The sequence below is a fragment of the Syngnathus scovelli genome, chromosome 1 (genome assembly GCF_024217435.2).
Source record: "Syngnathus scovelli strain Florida chromosome 1, RoL_Ssco_1.2, whole genome shotgun sequence".
In the NCBI taxonomy this organism is placed as follows: Eukaryota; Metazoa; Chordata; class Actinopteri; order Syngnathiformes; family Syngnathidae; genus Syngnathus; species Syngnathus scovelli.
In genome coordinates, this window is record NC_090847.1 from 11725028 (window position 1) to 11747772 (window position 22745).

A 22745-nucleotide genomic window follows, 5' to 3' on the forward strand; every position below is an offset into this window, starting at 1 on the left:
GCTGACTTGTTGGATTTTGTCCACAATTTAGGGAGCGCGCTATCTGCGCCTCACGGCAAAAGCCATTGCCAATCACCTGTTATCCAATTTACTCACTGCGTGCTCGTTTGATTTCTTCAGATTTAGGTTAAATGCTAAGACACTGAAGCAGATATTAGACTTACACAGGTTGGTTGAGTTCAATCACAATTCTTGTTCAGAAAGCTCTGTTTTCAGGAAAGTACAATACAGCGCTAGGCCCTTCAAGAGAAGAAAGTCTCCATTCAAAAAAGGCCACGTTCAAGGTTCTTTGGTCAGCTTATATTCAGTTGCACATGCCAGTGTGGGCCGAGTTTGATGGGTGATGAGTCTTTGGGGTGGGGCAAGTTCGCAGGAGAGTTTGATTCCATGGGAGTGGGTGCTGGTTCAGTGAGAGCTGGTTCCGTGGGGTGGGGTACTGATTATGGGCGATTCGATGTGTGGGGGCTGTTGTTTTCCTTTCCGTCTTTCAGCCTTGACGATCATCTTTGGCTTGGCTGTCTCCCTCTGGCACCTGCTGGTTTTATTTCCAAGTGACCTTCCTGTAAACATTCTCCTCCATTCTTGCACATACATTGTCGTACCTCATCATTCTTTCAATTTTGTCATTTTGTACGGAATTATGTGAGCTTTTGGCTGTGACATCATCAATTTATTAATGTTCCCTGACGATGCAAAGTTTGTACTCACCACTTACCATGTTTTTGTTTGTTTGTTCTTTTGATACTCCATGTACTTGCTTACGTCATCATATTTTTAGTTTAATCATGCTTTCAACCATATCTTTTCTTTGTTAGGCAAAATATTTCCCTCTGTCCAGAACGTTCAGTAGTAATCCAAAACTGGCGTCTAGCATTAGTCAAAACATAACATACAATTAAGTACTGAACATTTATAGACGACTTTGGCAGTGTCCGTGATTTAGAAAATCATCAGGCATGCATTAAACAGTTCCTTAAGGGTCATTAAGCTATTCAGGCAATATATCAAAAAACATTTGTTATTTCAAAGTGCTCAGAAATATATATCAGATCATAAAGTTATAAAAACCTTTCTCATTACCACTTATCAAAAATGTCTAGTTATGTCTTCTTTATTGATTTGGTGTGTAGGTATAATTATATACTTAAAATGTTTCTTTTATTGATTTAATATGTGAATATACTTGTCTGCTTATGTACTTTATTCAATGAGGTTTGAGCATATCTGTTTTTGTAGCTAGGCAAGTATTTTATTGTATTTCGACCCCATTCCTTCAGACTACCAAACTGCAATTAGCCAATGTGTGACTGGTTTCATTGTCCTCATATTTATCTGTACAACTTGATCTGTGCTCATGTTTTCAGCATCATGCTGTCAAGATGCCCGCTAGGTGAATCAGCCGTGCGCGGCCACGTTGTTACTGGTGGGCATCCTGTTAGATAGAGTTACATGATAGCTCCAGTGTCACTGTCAGTGTCGACTGTGCGGCCTCCACCAGCAGAGCACTGGGCCAGCTCTGGCCCTACTCAAGGTTCTGAGGTGGGATCGATCATCATCCATTGTTGGAATATCTTCACGTGAGGAATCATGTAAACCACAGGCGTCTTCTTTTTTTGTGGTTGATTTTTAAGTTTTTATTTTTCATCACACCTGGACAAGATGATCCAAATAATCTGCCTGGCCATGCTTCTACCTTCGGGTAAGACCTGGAACAGTTATTTGATTTGCTCTTGCTTGAGACTCGCATCTTTAAAATTTACAGGGTTTTTTTCTTTTTGGTTATAGCGTGTTGGGGGTTGATCTGTCCAAGACATTAATTAAAGATGATGTCGTCTTTGTGCCTGTAGTGGTTCATTCAGCTCAGGGTCACTATGCCCAGAAGCTACTCAATGATTTGATGGAGAACTATACTAGTTCCCTGCGGCCTGTGGAGGACACAGACCGAGCACTGAACGTCACTTTACAGATCACGCTCTCGCAGATCAAGGATATGGTGAGTCCTGCCTGTTTCAAACACTATCATCATTGCAGCATCTAAGTATAACGTACATTTTAATAACCAAAGAGATTTTTTTTTTACCTAATTAAAAAGCATAACCTAGTAGGGGTACATGCAACTTGTTATAGAGAAAATCTGGGGGGTGACTTCCCCTTTAAAGACACTCTAAAGCAGTGGTTCTTAACCTGGGTTCGATCAAACCCTAAGGCTTCGGTGAGTCGGTCTCAGGGGTTCGACAGAGACTCCACTGAGGAGGTCTGAATAAACCTGATTTATCATGTAAATTCTGATTTGCCAGTATGTAATTTCTTGTGAGTTCATGCATTGTGTTGGTTTTGTTCGTTGAACAAGGTGATGTTCATGCACAGCTCATTTTGTGCACCACTAACGAGGGCTTCGGTGAACCCCCAACAAGGTTAAGAACCATTGCTCTAAAGCAGTGGGTTTGATCGAACCCTAGGGGTTCGGTGAGTCGGTCTCAGGTGTTCGACAGAGCCCCCACTGAAGAGGTCCGAACAAACCTGTTTTATCGTGTAGCTTCTGATTTGCCAGTATGTAATTTGTTGCGAGTTCATGCATTGTGTTGGTTTTGTTCTTTGAACAAGGTGATGTTCATGCACAGCTCATTTTGTGCATTAGTAAAAAACATCTATGTCTCGAATTAAAAAAAAATAATTTTTCGCTAAGGTGAAGGCGCATATGAAACTAGTGGGGTTCGGTACCTCCAACAAGGTTAAGAACCACTGCTCTAAAGTGAAGACGTAGATTTGCTGCTAAATGCATTGTACGTGTTTCTTTACCATTTCAGTTTTCCTGATTTTTGGGGCAGGGCTAAAAAGTGATGAACTTCAGCATCGGGTGTAGCGTCAAATTTTCAGCAGCCTTGTGGTTTTGGGCATTCAGCAGACACGCATGCTGCATTTGAAAATGGCTTGATTTTTCACAGAAGATTAAAGGTTGTTATTTTTTTTCCAGATTATTCAGATTTGGCATTGTTCAACACCCTTCTTAGTTGCGTGTCAAATTTAGAACGTGTTTTTTTTCATTTTACAAGTACTTTATAGAGCCAAAGTTGAAAATTTAAAAATTCAGACATATATCCATACCCTTGCGAAGTTTTATTACTCTCACATTAACATATCTGAAATGGTTCCATAAAAAGTAGCCAGGTGGACATAAACGGCCATTATAAAGCCTAGAGGCTTAATGTAGTTGAATGAAAAACCTGGCTCTTTAAGTACCAGACCAGGCCTGCTCTAAGCTGGATCAGATTCCGGTTCAGGTCTCCTGGGTAAGTCTGCACTGAACAACCACGTGTGTGTGTGTGTGTGTGTGTGTGTGCGTGTGTGTGTGTGTGTGTGTGTGTGTGTGTCTGTGTGTGCGTGCGTGCGTGCGTGCGTGCGTGCATTTGTGCATTTGTGCATTTGTGTGTGTGTTGCTGGAGGACTGAAAACTATATACTATACTATATACTATATACTGCTACTATAGTTGTACTACAACTATAAGTACCCACATCAGGGAAGACTGATAGCAAAAGTGTTTCAAAGTGTGCTGTGCACTGCTCGTGCTTTCAGGATGAGAGAAACCAGGTGTTGATCGCCTATCTGTGGATAAGACAGAGGTGGCACGACGCTTACCTGAAGTGGAATAAGGAAGACTACGACGGATTGGAGATCATCCACATCCCCAGCAACCTTGTGTGGAGACCTGACCTCGTCCTCTATAACAAGTATGCCCGTATGTCACTCACACACTGATGACTCTGATCCTATGCAGTTGTTGTTTTTCTTTTTTGTCAAACAATGTCCTTCCTGTCACATGGCTGTCTAGTATGGATTTTCAATCGTCCAATAGATACTGTATATACATACATGATTGAACTAATTAGCCGACTAGTCTTTGAGATCATTTTTACCACTCATCTTGACATTTAATGCTTAAAAATTGCCGTTTATGTGATTTTTGTATCTTTTGATTATGATTGAAGCAGATATTTATCAAAATTATTTAAAAAAAAATCATGAATTAGTTCACTCTCATTTGTATGGTAGCATTAAGATAGTAGAGGCTGTGGAACTGTTTTAATCACACGATATTGTAATCTTTCTTGTTTGGTTTTGACAGTAATATCCAGATTAGAATGGCACAAAACAACTTGAAGCCTTTTTGCTTTATTCAAAAATATTTGACCAATGTTAGCTGCTGGTTGTGAGGCGTATCCTATGCCAAGGCACTGCTACCGCTGTCTTCAGAAACAAATCACAGAATTTACTCAACAAGATTTTTAATGACCATTTTGATTTCCAGTTTAACCGTTTGTGTCGGAAACAAAGATGTTAACCTCCAAAAAGTGTTACATTTTGTAGAATTTTCCAGAAGAGGAGCAAGTGGTGACAATGGGCGACTAGATGTTCTGAAGGTTTTTTGCTGCTTTTTCTCCGCTCGTCTAGAGCTGATGATGCTTTGTCTGGGCCCATGGACACCAATGTGAAGTTGCGCTACAATGGAGAGATCACCTGGGACGCTCCCGCCATCACCAAGAGCTCCTGCGTGGTGGACGTCTCATACTTTCCCTTCGACAGCCAGGAATGTAACCTGACCTTTGGATCCTGGACCTACAATGGAAACCAGGTACGAGTGGAAATGAAAATATCAGCAGGATATGTGCTTCCTTTTAACCATCTCATCCCTGCCCCACGTTGCAGGTGGACATTTTCATGGGCATGGACAGCGGGGACCTGTCCGACTTTGTAGAAAATGTGGAGTGGGAGTGCCACGGCATGCCGGCCACAAAGAACGTCATCATGTACGGCTGCTGCTCCGACCCGTACCCGGACATCACCTACACTGTGCTGCTGCAGCGCCGCTCTTCCTTCTACATCTTCAATCTCCTCCTTCCATGCTTTCTCATCTCCTTTTTGGCTCCTCTTGGATTCTACCTGCCTGCAGACTCTGGGGAGAAGGTTTCCCTGGGGGTAACAGTGCTTCTGGCTCTCACCGTGTTTCAGCTCATGGTGGCTGAGAGTATGCCTCCTTCAGAGAGTGTGCCTCTTATAGGTAAGGGATGTCTCATTTTTGGTTTTTACCTTTAATAATGATTCAAGATTTGTTTCGATGATCATTCTTACTTATTGCCTGAGAGAACGATGGTTAGAGAGACAGACGGCCGGACGGACAGATGAAGAGATTTATACTGAGACTCAAAATTCATTTTCATCACGAGGGAAATTGTGTAAAACCACCTGTGTATGTGTGTGTGCGTGTGTGTGTGTGTGTGTGTGTGTGTGTGTGTGTGTGTGTGTGTGTGTGTGTGTATGCGTCTGTGTGTGTTACTTAGGCAAGTACTACATTGCCACCATGACAATGGTCACAGCTTCCACAGCTCTCACCATCTTCATCATGAATATCCACTTTTGCGGTCCCGAGGCCAAACCGGTTCCACACTGGGCAAAGGTCCTCATCATTGACTACATGTCTAAGATCTTCTGTGTGTACGAGGTGGGCGAGAACTGCGCCTCCTCCTCATCCTCGTCTTTTTCATCGGCTCACTCGGCTCAGGATGATGTCAGTCGCCAGTGCCTCACATCGCATAATGGAGCAAACGGCCAAGTGGGATGTCACAGTAGTCGAGAAAAGCGACTGGGTCAAAACAACCCCAAGCCTCAGACCCCGACACCACAAGAACATCCTAAAATAAAAACTCAGCACCACATCACCAGGGCAGAGAGGAGCCTCTTTTCGACCTTTCCACTTGGGAAGTACGAATGCTCGAATAGCAAGATTTCGGCAAGGGACTCTAAAGATGATCAAAAGGTTCCATGTTGCCAGGGTGACAAAAATCCACCCTGCTGCCCTGAAGACAAAAAAACACCAGTTCAAGGCCCTACGGTAACATTTGGTCCCTGTGTGTTTTGTCGTCATAGCAACGGCACCCCAAGTGGGGACGCTAAGTTGGTGCGTAACGTAGAGTACATTGCAAATTGTTTCCGAGAGCAGAGGGCCACATGCGCCAAGGGAGCCGAGTGGAAGAAGATTGCTAAAGTGATGGACAGGTTCTTCATGTGGATCTTCTTCATCATGGTCTTTCTTATGAGCATCCTTGTCATTGGAAAAGCCCCGTGACCAATACTGCCACTCTATTTTGAAGTTGCTCAGTTCTTCTAGTTTTAATAATAACCGTACAGTGATCTGGGTCACGACATCTGAGAGCCCTACCACAAATAGCAAAACTCTGCAATTACTTGAAGAGCTTTTAGAAGATTTAAAAAAAAAATCACATGGGTCTGTTGTACTACACTTAATGATGCATTTAAAACCAGATCTTGAACTTAAAGCTCAATATTAAAAACTTTGTTCTGTCCAAACTGTCTGCACACCTTCTAACTACTCAAACATGTACCTGATTGTTGACTGTTGAAAGTGCTGCCTGACTCCTTGTCATGCACAACTTGGATTTACCGCTACAGCACTTCCCCAACCTTTGAATACACATACAAGGATCTGCTGTTCACCTGCATTCACCACAGTGAAATCAGAGATGCCCATGCCTCTCAAAAAACAGTCCAACTACACACTTAGGATTAGCTGAACCCCTCCTCCTCTTTTCAACATCACCCAGTGAATTGTTTATGAGCATGCTTTGTTTGTAGCACAGCCTGGGCACTGGAGAATGTAAGGTAATACTCAGCATTAATTATGCAACAAAGTCTGACACCCCGTCCGCCAAAATAGCGTGAATGTTAAAATTAGTACAAATACAATGTTGGGCATGTTGGGTGGTTATGATTAGAAAGGAGTTTCATGCATTCTGTACATCTTTATGATGAACAGTCTGTTCCTAAAAAAATTCGCAGATATTCCTCAGCAGCACCAAATAACATTTTTCCATGCTCCAATCCACTTAAAATGACTTTGGCAACCTGGACTAAGTTACTGTATATAAATGCAAGTTATGTATCATAAAATGGGTATTTGAATTGATTTGTTCGACATATTTGCTTATAATAGCATTTATTATTATAACAGTATTAGCATCAATAATGATAAATAAAACAATACAAAATTAATTGAATATTTTAAAAAATCACATGCTGCTTTACTCTGTGTACAAAAACAAATAAACCCAAAAAATCCATCCATCCATCCATCCATCCATCCATCCATCCATCCATCCATCCATCCATCCATCCATCCATCCATCCATCCATCCATCCATCCATCCATCCATCCATCCATCCATCCATCCATCCATCCATCCATCCATCCATCCATCCATCCATCCATCCATCCATCCATCCATCCATCCATCCATCCATATGTGCCCAGCGACTGTCTGGCAATTAGTTCCGGGTAGTCTGCCTTTCGTCCGATGTCAGCTGGGATATGGGTCCAGCAACCCGGACGACCCTGAACAGGTTAAGCAGTGTTAAAAATGATAAATTAAGTAATTAGTTCATTTCTATTGTTTGTTTAGTGCTTTAATGGATATCCTCCTTTGGTGATGAATCATCTCATTTTGAGGGGGATTCATTTTATTTATACAGCACCCTCATTGGCCAGGATGACTGACAAAAACAAAGAGTTGCTAGTTAATTCTTGTTTTACAATTGGCAGTCAGGCTGGATGCAAACGCCAATCCAAAAACCAATTTGGTGACCATAACATATTAAATAAATAGCAGAGGATGGTTTCGATCCATCGACCTCTGGGTTATGGGCCCAGCACGCTTCCGCTGCGCCACTCTGCTCTGCTGTGAATTTGTTAGTAAATATGATGTAAATCTACATACAGTCTTTTTTGTTGACCAGCAGAGGGCGTTACAACGCCATGTACAGTGTCATTCTGCTGGTGGCTCGAGTACCCGAGGGCATTGAGTTTGAAGCTGCGTCTGACAACAGTGATGCATCAGTATAAACCACATAATCTCTTCATTTCGGGTATTCGGAATCACTCTAGTACTGTGGCGTAATAGAATATCCCTTTTCGATAGATAGATAGATAGATAGATAGATAGATAGATAGATAGATAGATAGATAGATAGATAGATAGATAGATAGATAGATAGATAGATAGATAGATAGATAGATAGATAGATAGATAGATAGATAGATAGATAGATAGATAGATAGATAGATAGATAGATAGATAGATAGATAGATAGATAGATAGATAGATAGATAGATAGATAGATAGATAGATAGATAGATCAGTACTTGTTTGCCAAGACAACAAGATCAATCGATCCAAATTCTTACATATATTTGAAAACTTTTATATTCTAGATTTTTGCTGCAAAACACCAGACACCCATACTACGAGTATACAAAATATGTTCTAGAAGTTTTGGTTACACATTTGTACTACATATAGCTACTAGCTGACAGAAAATAAGTAAGCAAGTAGTGCAGTGCAGGATGTTTAAAAGGGCGCGCCTGAGCCCACAGCGTCACATGGGCCCCAAATAACCTAGCTGCGACCCTGATTCCTGATCCGGTTGTTCCTCCCCAGAAGTTTGGAAAAACCTTGTGGACACCATCGGCTGTATTCGATTAAGGTTTGCCATTACTTCTCATTTATTTCGATATGCGTGGTAACCGCTAACAAGCTGCAGCGTCCTTCATAAAAGTGCGAATGCACTGATTCAATATTCATTCTTGCCCCGATGCGACGCGACTTTCAGCTGTTGGTTTCCATGGAGACTGTTGCGCGTCAATTTAGGAAAGGCAAACTTTCCTTTACTTTTACGGATTTCATATATTCTGACAACGACGGTAGAAACGGAGTGCGAGGAAACGGAGGTTATAGTAAATTTCAGGGGTAGTCGTCACTTTATTTGGTTTCACTGTAGTGAACAAGGGAAACAAATTCGTGTAATCATTTCACAGATACGTATGTTTTTGATGCTGTTGAGTACATTAGTCGCAATTATAATAATTCGTTTCTAACTTTATTTCTTCGTTGTTTGTCTAAAACTTATGAGTAGTCATCAGTCTATGATCTATTTGATCAATTATCCTTTAAATATTCGCTTTAAATAGAAACCATCTTTGAGTCTCTAAGTGTATTCATTTCAATAGATTACCTACATATGTATGTCAGTGGCGTTTAGTCCAGTCAGAACAATTAAATTCACTTCCTCAAGACATAGGCCTATGTATTTATCATTATTATATCATATGTATGTAAAATACGTGCTTTGGCTCAATAAAGGGAAACACTGTTCTGTTGTGATTTCAGATGTCTGAGCAAACACAAAAAGAGACCATCATGACAAAAGTCAACAGAGCAAGGTTTCATATCGCTCTCAAATGGGAAACAAAGAATCCTGTTTCCCAACATGCTGGTGTGCCAAAGCCTCACATTGGTGAATCTCAGTCCCACCTGAACCTTCTAAATACCAGCCAAAGTCAATCTGCTTTCCCGGACAGTGTTTACCTGCTGGCATCAGTCATCTTCCAAAACAGCCACCATGAGAAGCCTGCATGCCACCAGCTAGTGAAGTATGGCGAAGGGAGGGGGCTTCCTTTGCCACAAGTCAAAGATGAGATGCTACGTCCTGCTTATGAACTGGCCTTCAATACACTGAGATGTAAGTGACTATTACCAAGAGTTGCTTTGCTTATAAATGCACATTTGAGTACGCATCAACAAAACCTTACTGACTTTTTCATACAGACTAGAATAAAAAAGGATGACAAATAGAAAAGGAATATTCACCATCTTGTGTGATGTTGGTGCCAAGCAACTATGTTGGACTGAGTTGAGGATCTTCATTTGGACAAATGTAGTCTTATGGCATCTATGGATGGTTGGCAATTATAAACCCTTTTAGAGGGACATCAAACATTGACATATTCTTCACTATGCTCTCTGCTCCTATTCCCCACAAATATCAGGGGTTTCATTGTAGCATGTAATCAACACTGTCTAATAAAGGGAAGCTACCTACACGTGCACTTTTGACTGAGAAAGTAAAAAATAATATTGATTTTTATTACATGTTGTCTTTGAATTACCCAAAGCGTGTGTGGGGATATCAATTTGACAAGTAGAATTAATTGTATGCAGCTAAACGGGTAGACAACAAGAAGGAGGGGAAAATGCTCTAATCACCAGGGGGAATTTCCATCAGACATTTCAGATCAATTTGTCTCATGGTGTGTTATCTGCAGAGGGTGGGGTCTTGCTGGCCCAAGTCACACTGGTGTGTAATCGCTATGGCGATAAAGACGGTAAGGTGAGGCAGAGAGGGGGGCTGGAATCGATTAAAGTGTTTGTAGTAGATGGAGAGGTCATGCGGGTCTCGGGAACACCCTCGGAGCCATGAATGATTTGGTTCCATTTTGCTATCCATCCACTGAACCAGGATATCCATTAATGCAGATTATAGCTGAGCATCTATCGTCAGACTACCAACCAGCAATGAATGATGTAAGAACAGACTAAAGATCTCAAAAGTATTTTGTATTTAATCACTATATCTTATTCATAAGCTTAATATATTTGTGCAGTATGTTGGTAGTACACCGTTCTTCTCGTTTTGCTCATGAAACATTTATGGAAATGAAAATAGGCTCATTTGTAAACTGTAATGAGTTCTATGAAACAAACATAGACAAGATATACTGTAGTGAGGAGGAGCCACTTTTCTCTCTTCTCTTTTAGAATGCATGTATACTATGACCTGGATACAGTGAGAGCGCAAGGATTTGAAGCCAATTTGATTAATTGTGCATCCAGTGATACACCCAGGAGGATTTTCCAAATGGTTTGTACTGGAATGAGGCTTCCTTGTAAATCAGGTACAAGCCATGAGAGATTGCAAACCTGCATCATTCATCAACTCATTCTTAAATATGGAGCCATTTGATTGACATAGGTACACCGTGTGGACTAATATGAAGAGGCACAGCTCTTCAATTAAACAACAGAGTGTTTGGACTAGTTTGTCTTCATCTTAGATTTTTGATAATTCGGTGCTTCCATTATTGAGATGACCATTTTCTGTTCTGACACAAGTGTGCCGACACAACGAGGACGTGGTACTGGTATAATGTATGTACCAGCACTAGTCAAAAGAGGGTAGAGTACTATGCTTACCATTGCTTTTCTGGAGCAAGAATGAAACCGAATTGTATTCGAATTTTGATTCGAATTCATCAACGCAAGGGGGCTGCAGAGACCGATGGATTTTGCAGGCGCTATTCTACTGGTCTGTCCCCTTGTTGTCCATTGTTTTTTCTCAAGCACAATTTTAAAGTGTTGAAAATAGCTTGAAAGCAATTCTCTTGATGCTCTTGAATGCTCCACTTTCATTCCCAGTCACTTTCTACCAACAAAGCACAGTACTTCAAATTGGTCCCACATATACAGAGCTCTTCAAATAACAAAGATGTAATACTTCCTTGATATTGATTAACTCTCACTTTGTTTATTTGTTGAAAACACCTTATGCTCGACCACCCCCATTTAATGATTTACATTTTACAGCAAATTACAAAAAACGCAATTAATATTGACATTTTCTTGATAGCACCCTGTGTGGCCGCATTTATCGCACATACCAGAAACTGACACTGCATTCATGGATTTTTTTTCAGGGTATGGAAGAGATGAAGTGGATGAGCAATTGTTATTTCTTTTAAAAAGACACTCTCAATCACAATCTTGTAGAAAGTACTCTGTGTGAACTAGTTTCAACTTTTTTCACGTGTAATGGCCAGCATTCTCAGTGCTTCTATCAATGCATTAATCATTGATTGCTTGGCTTTATTGTGGTTGATTTAAAAAAAAAATGAGCTGGGCATAGTTCTTAACTTGGAGTAAAAAAAAAACAACAACAAAAAAAACGCTTCTTCAGCAAAATAATAAAATGCCAATGAGCTCAGGTATTGATCTGTAATTAGATGTCTTATCTGCTCCAAAGAAAAAAGGAGCCCAGTAATCTCTGATTTAGAAGAATCTGTCACTGAGACTGTACGGTCGATAGGTGACAGTTTTGTGCTCGATTTGACAACTGTTAACAGCCAAGCATTCCTATTAACCGTCTTGTACCGCTTGTATCAACGATTACCTGGGGTAATCTTGAGGCAGTCAAAAAGGTACAAGTCATGTATATATATGTGTATTTTGATGGGACAGTTGGGATGGTGTTCATGGGGGGATTTGAAACATATCCTCAAACTGTTTCCACCATGTTTGCATAGGTTCCCACAGAAACACTCACCTGCGGGACTTTAAGTGGTCTTAGGTGTATCTGGAAAGAGTAAAACTGCAAAAAGATTGATCATACATACTAAGCATAAGGAAGAGAAGTCATGTAGTGGTTAGAGGGTCCCTTGAACCAGGCAAAAGGCTTGCACCTGCAAGAACAAATACCTGCAATGTAGCAAAAAATAAACTTTGTCTCTTCTCAGAGATGAATTGAAGGATTGATGAATGTGAGGCTGACTATACATTTTTTAAAGATCTGTATCTTATAATTTGATACAGACAAGTATTATGAGGGTCAAATTGATTCAGAACTATACTCTGAACTGAAAATGGAAAGTATCTAGGGTCTATTAGCCATCTCATTCATGTGTAGGAATGTAGGTGACCTTGTCTTTTGCCATTACTCTCCCACTTCTTTCCTCACTAGCTTCATTCTATTCATTTCTTCCACCCCTCTGCGTATTTCTGCTCAGGACTGTCACATGACTGCGGCTGCCGTATTGCGACTGGAGACGCTCTTTAGACTACTTTGTGTCTGGCTGGATTTAGAGCATGCAGAGAAAAGAGAATTTTTTGTGTGTCCTTGACCACAACCAGCGTAACGGGTGCCACATAGTATGCCTCAGCAAACATTCAGTAGCACAGATTGAGTTCTCTAAAAAGTGTAAAACCAGCGGTGGCACTGTAGCCCACTGGTTAGCAAGTCTGGCTGGCAACTGGTTCAGGGTGCCTGCTGCCCGATGACCACTGGGATAGGCTCCAGCATGCCCGTGACTCCCGTGGGGACAAGCGGTACAAATAATGAATGGATGGAGTTGCACTTTAGAAGTGGAGATAATAATGGGTAATTTATTGCAGGTTGCTTTTTTCGCTTGCTCTTCATGTGCAGTCAGGTGTAACGACGTGGAGAGTAGCCAGATGTAGAGATTTAGTTTGAGCACATCTGTCACAAGTTGGCGGTCCATGCAAACTTCTCCAGCCAGAGAAGAATGTGCAAATCTTTCACTTGTAAATGATTAAAAGATGAATGTTTTTTTTGGTTTGTATTTTCCCTCAACCTCTTGTGTGATAACAGCATGTTTCCCCTCCACCCCTCACCCCCAAGCATGATGACTCCCCATCGCATCAATGTGCATTTATTGGTTATATCCCACAAGCTCATCTGTGCGGTAATGCTTACTGCTGTAAATTGCAATGTCTCCCCAATGGCGACTTCCATTAGGGGCAGGAGGTGCTTTTATTTGTTGGCCATATATATAATATTTAATACAGAGCAGTGATTTAGTTATCGTATAAACCTTCCTCATAAAACTGTTTTAGGAGTATCATATTTTTTCAAATAGTAGCCTCTATTCCAATGATTATCAAAGTGTGGTACACGTACTCACTCACACCTTAAGAGATGTGAAGCAGTACTAATCTATATTTAGCACTGTAAACAAATACATTTAGTTATGGCTGTTATGTTGGTAGGTTGACATCATCGTAATGAAGTGTTACCAAAACACCATGTTGCGCGAGTTAGTTTTATTGCAAATCAAAAATAAGCAATAAACTCACCTGTGGAGCAGAAATGTTGCTTACTCGGTGTGTCTTCTGAATCCTCAATTGCCCAAGGCCTCTTCACTTTGCTACTTTTTGCTTATCTCTTGCGCAGTTGTTAACCAATGAAGGATGTGAATTTAACGGAGGTTGATATTCCGCCATGTTTTAGCAAAGTTCATGATGTAAATAATTAACACCTTGTTGGTCATATCTTCTATCGCTGATTGATTAGCCTTCCTCACGTGTGGTTTAGGTTTATTAGTTATATATTTAGTGAGTTTTCTCAGATCATTACACCATTACAGTTACAATGATGTTATATTGACTTTTCTAAAAAAAAATTAAAAAAGTAAGTGAATTTTTTTTGGGGGGGGCTCCACTTTAAGCACAGTGTTGATGTTCAAACTAAACATTAAATATAAATTTTAGGAGTAAAAAACCTCTGTTATGTTTTTAATGAACACTTAGGTCAACTATGCTAGTGTATTTTATTGATGGTGTTTATTATGGTCCTTGATGCAAAAAGTTTTAAAACTGCTGTTTTACTCTATTTTGGGTTGATTTTGTGTAAATAATGAATTAATAATAACTTTACACAAAGACTAGTGGTTTTTATTGAGATGTTTGAATATACATCCCATTGCATTTTCCACCCACACTTAATAGAATAAATTGTTTGCTGTGTCTGCATGTGACATGCATGTAATTGATGTCAAATGTATGTTACATTAGTACACTCTCTGCCCAAAGACAATCAACAACCTATTATATTTTAATCCAAAGATTATAAAAATAAAGTCTTCGAACTAATGAGTAGTATGTTTGCTGATTAAACTCTGCTATGCAGTATCATTAATGTGTTTTGAAGAACTTTAATTTTACCATCAGGGTGTGTGATTTTTCAAAGCAACCCACCACAAATGAAAAACAAATCAATAAATGGAAATAAATGAGGCGAATGAAGAATCCGATTAAGTCTAATTAAGATCCAAATAAGTGTTTAATCACAGGAAATGAAGCCTAGTCTAATTGAATTGTGTTTACTAATTAAATTAGGGAATTTTGAGAATTTGTCTTCAGGAGCCTGCATTGCACTTGTTCTTTTGCCACTCCTTTTGTAGACATACTGTCTTAGAGTCTGCCATTCATCTGTTATCATATTTCGCAAGATGATAATGTGACTTTTGTCTATCTCAGTCTGAAGAGAAAACAACCAAGATTTATTTAGCATTAATAACAAGACTTTGAGATACTTAATATTGCTGGAAAATCACAGACACGAACAACATGACAATAAACAAATTCCTCATCCTTGCATTCCTGCATACTGAAAGTGGCTGCATTGATCACCTGTCGTGTCAACATGTAATCTAATCAATTACAAAAAATATTTTGTATAGTGTGCATTTCTTCCAAATGTTGAGTATTGATGCATTCTTCACCTTGTAGTTAAACAGTGAATTTTACAATTATGATAGTTAGATTAAAGATTACATAAAACATTAGATACCATCCATCCATCTTCTTCCGCTTATCCGGGGTCGGGTCGCGGGGGCAGCAGCTTTAGGAGGAACTCCCAGACTTCCCTCTCCCCAGCCACTTCATCCAGCTCATCCCGGGGGATCCCAATGCGTTCCCAGGCCAGCTGAGAGACATAGTCTCTCCAGCGCGTCCTGGGTCGTCCAGGGGTCTCCTACCGGTGGGACAGGCCCGGAACACCTCCCCAGGGAGGCGTCCAGGAGGCATCCTGATAAGATGCCCGAGCCACCTCATCTGGCTCCTCTCAACGTGGAGGAGTAGCGACTCTACTCCGAGTCTCTCCCGGATGACCGAGCTTCTCACCCTATCTCTGAGGGTGAGCCCGGACATCCTGCGGAGAAAACTCATTTCGGCCGCTTGTATCCGGGATCTCGTTCTTTCGGTCACGACCCATAGCTCGTGACTATAGGTGAGGGTAGGAGCGTAAATCGACCGGTAAATTGAGAGCTTTGCCTTTTGGCTCAGCTCTCTCTTCACCACAACGGACCGGTACAGGGTCCGCATTACTGCCGACGCTGCACCGATCCGCCTGTCGATCAAGACTCCAAGATACTTGAACTCCTCCACTTGGGGCAGGATCTCATCCCCGATCCGGAGAGGGCATTCCACCCTTTTCCGATCGAGGACCATGGACTCGGATTTGGAGGTGCTGACCCTCATCCCGACCGCTTCACACTCGGCTGCGTTCCAGCGAGAGCTGGAGATCACGGCCTGAAGAAGCCAACAGCACCACATCATCTGCAAAAAGCAGAGACGCGATGCTGAGGTCCCCAAACCGGACCCCCTCAACGCCTCGGCTGCGCCTAGAAATTCTGTCCATAAAAATTATGAACAGAATCGGTGACAAAGGGCAGCCTTGGCGGAGTCCAACCCTCACTGGGAACAAATCCGACTTACTGCCGGAAATGCGGACCAGACTCTGGCATCGGTGATACAGGGACCGAACCGCCCTTATCAGTTGGCTCGGCACCCCGTACTCCCGAAGCACCCTCCACAGAACCTCCCGAGGGACACGGTCGAACGCCTTCTCCAAGTCCACAAAACACATGTGGACTGGTTAGGTGAACTCCCATGCACCCTCGAGGATCCTGCCGAGGGTGTAGAGCTGGTCCACTGTTCCACGGCCAGGACGAAAGCCACACTGCTCCTTCTGAATCCGAGGTTCGACCTCCCGACGGACCCTCCTCTCCAGCACCCCTGAATAGACCTTACCGGGGAGTCTGAGGAGTGTGATTCGCCTGTAATTGGAACACACCATCCGGTCCCCCTTCTTAAAGAGGGGAACCACCACCCCAGTCTGCCAATCCAGAGGTACTGTCCCCGATGTCCACGCAATGTTGTAGAGGCGTGTCAGCCATGACAGCCCCACAACATCCAGAGCCTTTAAGAACTCCGGGCGGATCTCATCCACCCCCGGGGCCTTGCCACCGAGGAGTTTTTTAACTACCTCAGTGACTTCGACCCCAGAGATTGGAGAATCCGCCTCAGAGTCTCCAGGCCCTGCTTCCTCAATGGAAGGCGTGTAGGTGGAATTGAGGAGGTCTTCAAAGTATTCTCCCCACCGACTCATGAGTCAACTCCAGAGTGGAAGAGAGTCCAGCCCCTCTCGAGAGGGCTTGTACTGGAACCCAAACTGTGCATGGAGGCTAGTCCGACTATATCTAGTCTGAATTTTTCTGCCTCGCACACCAGCTCGGGCTCCTTTCCAGCCAGAGAGGTGACATTCCATGTCCCAAGAGCCAGCTTCTACAGCCGGGGATCAGATCGCCAAGGTCCCTGCCTTTGGCCGCCGTCCAGCTCACACTGCACCCGACCCCTTTGGCCCCTCCCACAGGTGGTGAGCCCATGGGAAGGGGGACGCACGTTTCCGTTTCAGGCTGTGCCCGGCCGGGCCCCATGGGCAAAGGCCCGGCCACCAGACGCTCGCCTTCGAGCCCCACCTCCAGGCCTGGCTCCACAAGGGGGCCCCGGTGACCCGCGTCTGGGCGAGGGAAAACGAAGTCCATTTATTTTACTCATCATAAGGGGCTTCTGTGAGCCGCGCTTTTCTCTGGCCCCTCACCTAGGACCCGTTTGCCATGGGTGACCCTACCAGGGGCATGATGCCCCCGACAACATGGCTCCTAGGATCAAAGGGGCACGCAAACCCCTCCACCACGGTAAGGTGACGACTCACGGAGGGGTTAGATACCACCAGTGTTTTATTTTTCATCATTTTATTCAGACCTTGCAGCATGACACTTCATTATTCATTAGAAAATGCCTTAGAAAGTCTTCTACTCATCTAAAAGAAGATTACATGCAGTGCATTATTATTCATATGATGAACTTTGATTTTCATAAAACATTAGATAATCATGATTACTGTCAATTGATATTTAAGGAATGGACGTACACTGAGATCGATGTTTGGTGATAGGCTACATTATAATGCTTTGATTCTTGAAGTAAGGTCACGAGGGGTTAGTGGGCTCACTCTACTTGTACAATATGAAAGAATCACTGAATAAAATGCTCTTATTGTGCATGCTAAAATGTCTTAAACATGAATTTTTTAAATGTGTCTGTTTTCAAAGATTTAAAGTCCCCAATGATCATCGTCACACACACATCTGGGTGTGGTGAAATTTGTCCTCTGCATTTAACCCATCCCCATGTGATTTTGATCCATCCCCTGGGGGAGAGGGGAGCAGCGAGCAGCAGCGGTGCCGCGCTCGGGAATCATTTGGTGATCTAACCCCCCAATTCCAACCATTAATGCTGAGTGCCAAGCAGGGAGGCAATGGGTCCCATTTTTATAGTCTTTGGTATGACCCGGCCGGGGTTTGAACCCACAACCTTCCAGTCTCAGGGCGGACACTCTACTACTAGCTGGTTGTTTATTAAACTTTCATGGACAATACATTTTAATCTAATCATTATTTTAATACAGTTTCAATATTTTTTTCATGTAAGCACGTACAATGTAAATATTCAAACTGTGCACAATTATACGGCGGCTTACAATATTTAATTTTTGATAACACTTGGGTCTACTACATTATTGCATCACATTTATTATAATCCACTAAAGTTAACTGCATTTAAAAATTGGTGCACTTTTTTTTTTTCACAGATCAAGAACTACTCGAGGATGTCATAACTGACGGTGGCGCTTTCATCTCTCACCCAATAGTAAGTGACCTTTTCCAGTGACAACTTTTGCACACAGATGGAGTGTAGCGCACTAAGCACAAACAAATATGACCTTTTATTTCACTATGAAAAACCAACCGGTTTTCTAGTTTGGCCTATTTTTCCCTTGTGTGTAGCATTCGTAATTTCACAATCTCACTCTCAACCAAGGCTTTACACAGCTCTCTCCTATATTCATGTCCTGCTGTTCACCTCACCTGCACACAATCTTTGTTCTGATCTCCAGCCTCTAATCACTTACAGTGATATTGATGTATTGCGTTCATGTGCTCCTCTTATCCACCCACAAAGGAGCATGAGTCTTTTATGTCCTCTGTCTGTCTTGACTGAGTATGCTCTTTCACATTATTTGAAAATGACATACACTCCCTCAAGGCAATGCCATATTTGGGCTAAGAGGCTGAGATTTTGGAAAGAAGAGTTCAGACACAATTCATTTATTTACATAACGGACATAAAAAAGTCCTGAATCTCAAATGCTTCACAAAGAGGAAACCAAGTTAGAGTCTTAAATATTATATAAATTGTGTGTCTTCATTGAATTTCAACCTGATCCTAGAAATGATATTTTTTTCATTTTTTACTTAGTTTCAAGGTAAGCGACTGCACATGTTGCCTGAATGTACCAATCTGCATGGAAAGTGACGCATCGCCTTTTTGAGCTTAACTATTAATATTAATGCCGTGATGAAATCAAATTTCTCTCATATGTATTGGGTATTTAAAGTGATTCGTTCTTTGTTCAGTTCATATGACTTCAACCAGTAGGTGTCGGTGATGCGCATTGAAGCTGGTGCCACCTCGCCGTAAAACAAAACGAAGAAGAAAATGAGGTAACTTCCCGGTCACGAACAAGTCGTGAATTGCATTTCCCGTTCACCAACTGAACGGATCTGGGAGTGAACGAGTCAGTGAGTGAGTCATTTGCATTTCCTGTTCATCGCGAGAACGGATCAGTGAGGGAACGAATCCTGACTTTCCCGTTCGCGAACGAGTTAACGGGTGAACTGCCTTCCCGTGCATCAACGGATCAGCCAGTGAATGTGTTGCGTCTCCTGGCGTGAACTATGTAAGATAGAATGTAGATTTACGATTTGCCAAGGAAAGAAAGAAGCACTCACTGAAACACCACTTCTTTTATGCACGTTTTGTCCAAGCTAACGGCTAACTTTATTGCATAAGGGATGCGCCGTTATGCAACAACGGGGAGATTATGCTTCTCTTTGGGTAATCTAGATTTTATAACACTTATAGTAGTTTTTAAATAACGTGTATGCATATGTACGCCTAAATATTGTTATCCAATATATCTACTGCAATTTCACATTAGATTGCTGGTTTGAAATGTACTTGTATTATTATTATTATTATTTTAATAAACATTAAAACCTGTTAAAACTTGTCTGGTGTTTTATTCCTTGTTTTTATTTTTTTATGGGCATGAAAAAAAAAATCTGACATTTGGTTAACTGCTTTATATGACAACATGTATGTGTTTTACGTTGGGTCATATGTGTTGATGTCCCCCAAAATAAATAACAAGTAGTCAAATACACATTCTTGACACATACAAAAAATGCATAAAGTTATTAGGTACACCTGAAAATGGTGGTGTACCTAATGGAGTGTCCGTGTGACGTCAAGATCAACCAGCCAATCACAAAGTGGGGGTGAGGGCGGGTGCGGCACTTTTCACTTAAACCAGGGGTGTCGACCTCCAGTCCTCGAGGGGCCGCGTTCCAATATGTTTTCCAAGTTTCCCTCGTTAAACACACCTGCGTGAAAAGATTTTAGTCATTTTCACGTTCTGCAGAGCTAAAACTTTTCACGCAGGTGCACTTAACGAGGGAATCTTGGAGAACATATTGGAATGCGGCCCCGAGGACTAAAGCTTGACACCTGTGACCTTTGACCATGATATTTCCCTAATAAATTGGCCTGTTATTAGGTACACTTGAAAATGGCGGTGTACCTAATGGAGTGTCGAAGTGACGTCACCGATCAAACAGCCAATCAGAAAGTGGGGGTGAGGGCGGGTGTGGCACTTTTCACTTAAACCAGGAATGTTGACCTCCAGTCCTCGAGGGGCCGCGTTCCAACCCTAACCCCATCCTGCCCCCTAGGTAGTGGGCGTGATCCATTGGTATGCTCCGGTGGGGGTGGGGCCACCATATGTATTTACACATAAATAAATTTGTTAGCATATGCATACCAAGCAAGGTGCCAATTCTAAAAGCGCATCTATGTATATGCTCACACCTGGGATCGAACCAAGCTCTTACCGAGCAAGAGCGCGTATTACAAACCAGTCGGCTATACGGAACTTGCAGCCCAGGCCCGTCTACACTCTTTTGTACTAGTGATGTGCATTCCAGTTAAATGAACTGAATCTTTAGGATCGGTTCACTCAATAGATTTGTTCAAAAGAATCGTTCGCCGAATCGTTCGCTACACTTTCTTATTTATTTATTTTTACCTCGTGTAGTGTACCTATTGAAGTGTCCATGAAGTGTACCTAATCACAGGCCACTTCATTAGGGAAAAAGCTTAAGTGAAAGTGAAAAGTGCCACACCCGCCCTCACCCCCACCTCCTGATTGGCTGTTTGATCTGTGACGTCAGTCAGACACTCCATTAGGTACACCGCCATTTTCAGGTGTACCTAATCACAGGCCACTTCATTAGGGAAAAATCATGGTCAAAGCTTAACTGAAAGTGAAAAGTGCCACACCCGCCCTCACCCCCACTTTCTGATTGGCTGTTTGATCTTTGACGTCATTCGGACACTCTATTAGGTACACCGCCATTTTTAGGTTCGTTCGCAAAGACTCACGAGTGAGTGACAGAGCGTTGCTGCTATGCCAGCCGACACACGTTATGCCGACATTGATGTTTTAATTTTGTATTTGTTGGATTGTAGTTGATGGTGTTATTATACCGAATGTGTTTGTGTTTGAATAAAAGGTTGGAAAAAAAAAAACGTTATGCCGACATTTGTTATTTTGGGGGACACCAACTCATATAACAACGTAAAACACATATTGTCATATAAAGCAGTTAACCAAATGTCAGATTTTTGTTTTAATTGGCGAATATAAAAACAAGGAATAAAACACCAGACAAGTTTTAACATAAATGTTTATTTAAAAATAATAAAAGTAAATTTCAAACCAGCAATCTAATATGAAAGTGCAGTAGATATATTGGATAACAATATTTAGGCGTATATATGCATACACGTTATTTAAAAACTACTATAAGTGTTATAAAATCAAGATTACCCAAAGAGAAGCATAATCTCCCCGTTGTTGCATAACGGCGCATCCCTTATGCAATAAAGTTAGCCGTTAGCTTGGACAAAACGTGCATAAAAGAAATGGTGTTTCATTGAGTGCTTCTTTCTTTCCTTGGCAAATCGTAAATCTACATTCTGGCTTACATAGTTCACGCCAGGAGACGCAACACGTTCACGGACTGATCCGTTGATGCACGGGAAGGCAGTTCACCCGTTAACTCGTTCGCAAACGGGAAAGTCAGGATTCGTTCCCTCACTGATCCGTTCTCGCGATGAACTGGAAATGCAGATCACTCACTCACTGACTCGTTCACTCACAGATCCGTTCAGTTGGTGAACGAGAAATGCTATTCACGACTCGTTTGTAAACGGGAATTTACGTCATTGTCTTCTTCGTTTTGTTTTACGGCGAGGTGGCACCAGCTTCAATGCGCATCACCGACACCTACTGGTTGAAGTCATATGAACTGAAAAAGAACGAATCGCTTTAGGAAGTGATTCGTTCACTCTCGTTCACTGAAAAAACAAATCGTTCCTTTGACCGAATCGTTCACTCACGAGCCAACACTAAAAGTAATGCGTTGAGCTTTTTTTCCCTGGTGTTTTTGAAGTCCCAGCACACACATAAAAACATCCAGCCGCTAGTAGCCAAACCCATCGCTAAAAGACGTATACCCTGGAGGAGATTGTCATGAAGTTACTTTTTGCACCGCTCATAAAAGATGCCTGGCGAAGATGAAGGGTTGTTCTGTTCTGAAAACTTAGCTAGTAATAAAACACAGGCAGATGTGCAGTGAACCAGAAAAGGGCAACATAGACAAGATGTGTTGGATGATGGGGATGTCATGAATTTTGATGATGGTCTAGTTAAGAAGCAAACATACAACAATATATTATATGGGTCTGTCCGGATTTGGAGGACTGTCTCCCCATGAAATCTCAAGCAGTCCGTGCACA

At 42.0% G+C, this 22745-nt stretch overlaps 2 protein-coding genes, 1 long non-coding RNA gene and 1 other non-coding gene across 4 annotated transcripts in view; 2 read left to right on the forward strand and 2 right to left on the reverse strand.

Moving 5' to 3' along the window:
* Positions 1-1638: 1638 nt before the first annotated feature.
* On the forward strand, positions 1639-6863 carry LOC125987472 (neuronal acetylcholine receptor subunit alpha-9-II). The gene is made up of 6 exons (XM_049751902.2): positions 1639-1699; positions 1848-1993; positions 3577-3731; positions 4453-4633; positions 4708-5059; positions 5340-6863. The coding sequence occupies exons 1-6, from the start codon at positions 1660-1662 to the stop codon at positions 6122-6124; spliced, it is 1659 nt and encodes a 552-aa protein (XP_049607859.2). The 5' UTR covers positions 1639-1659; the 3' UTR covers positions 6125-6863.
* LOC137840727 (uncharacterized) lies at positions 4270-13885 on the reverse strand. The gene is made up of 2 exons (XR_011087669.1): positions 13776-13885; positions 4270-4617 (listed from the first exon to the last, which is right to left on the reverse strand). It is a non-coding gene; the product is annotated as an uncharacterized lncRNA (long non-coding RNA).
* trnam-cau (transfer RNA methionine (anticodon CAU)) lies at positions 7677-7748 on the reverse strand. The gene has a single exon. It is a non-coding gene; the product is annotated as a tRNA-Met (tRNA).
* Positions 8423-22745, forward strand: part of LOC125988227 (putative methyltransferase NSUN7) — a 31583-nt gene continuing 17260 nt past the window's right edge. The window contains exons 1-3 of the mRNA XM_049753137.2: positions 8423-8556; positions 9240-9591; positions 18415-18473. Coding sequence (XP_049609094.1) covers positions 9240-9591; positions 18415-18473 — 411 coding nt within the window. The 5' untranslated portion in view covers positions 8423-8556. The remainder of the gene's footprint in view (positions 8557-9239; positions 9592-18414; positions 18474-22745) is intronic.

Coding starts and splice junctions, on each gene's coding strand:
- LOC125987472 (XM_049751902.2), top strand. CDS start 1,660: ATGATCCAAATAATCTGCCTGGCCATGCTTCTACCTTCGG. Junction 1,700..1,847: donor GGCCATGCTTCTACCTTCGG/GTAAGACCTGGA, acceptor TTGTGCCTGTAG/TGGTTCATTCAGCTCAGGGT. Junction 5,060..5,339: donor AGAGAGTGTGCCTCTTATAG/GTAAGGGATGTC, acceptor TGTGTTACTTAG/GCAAGTACTACATTGCCACC.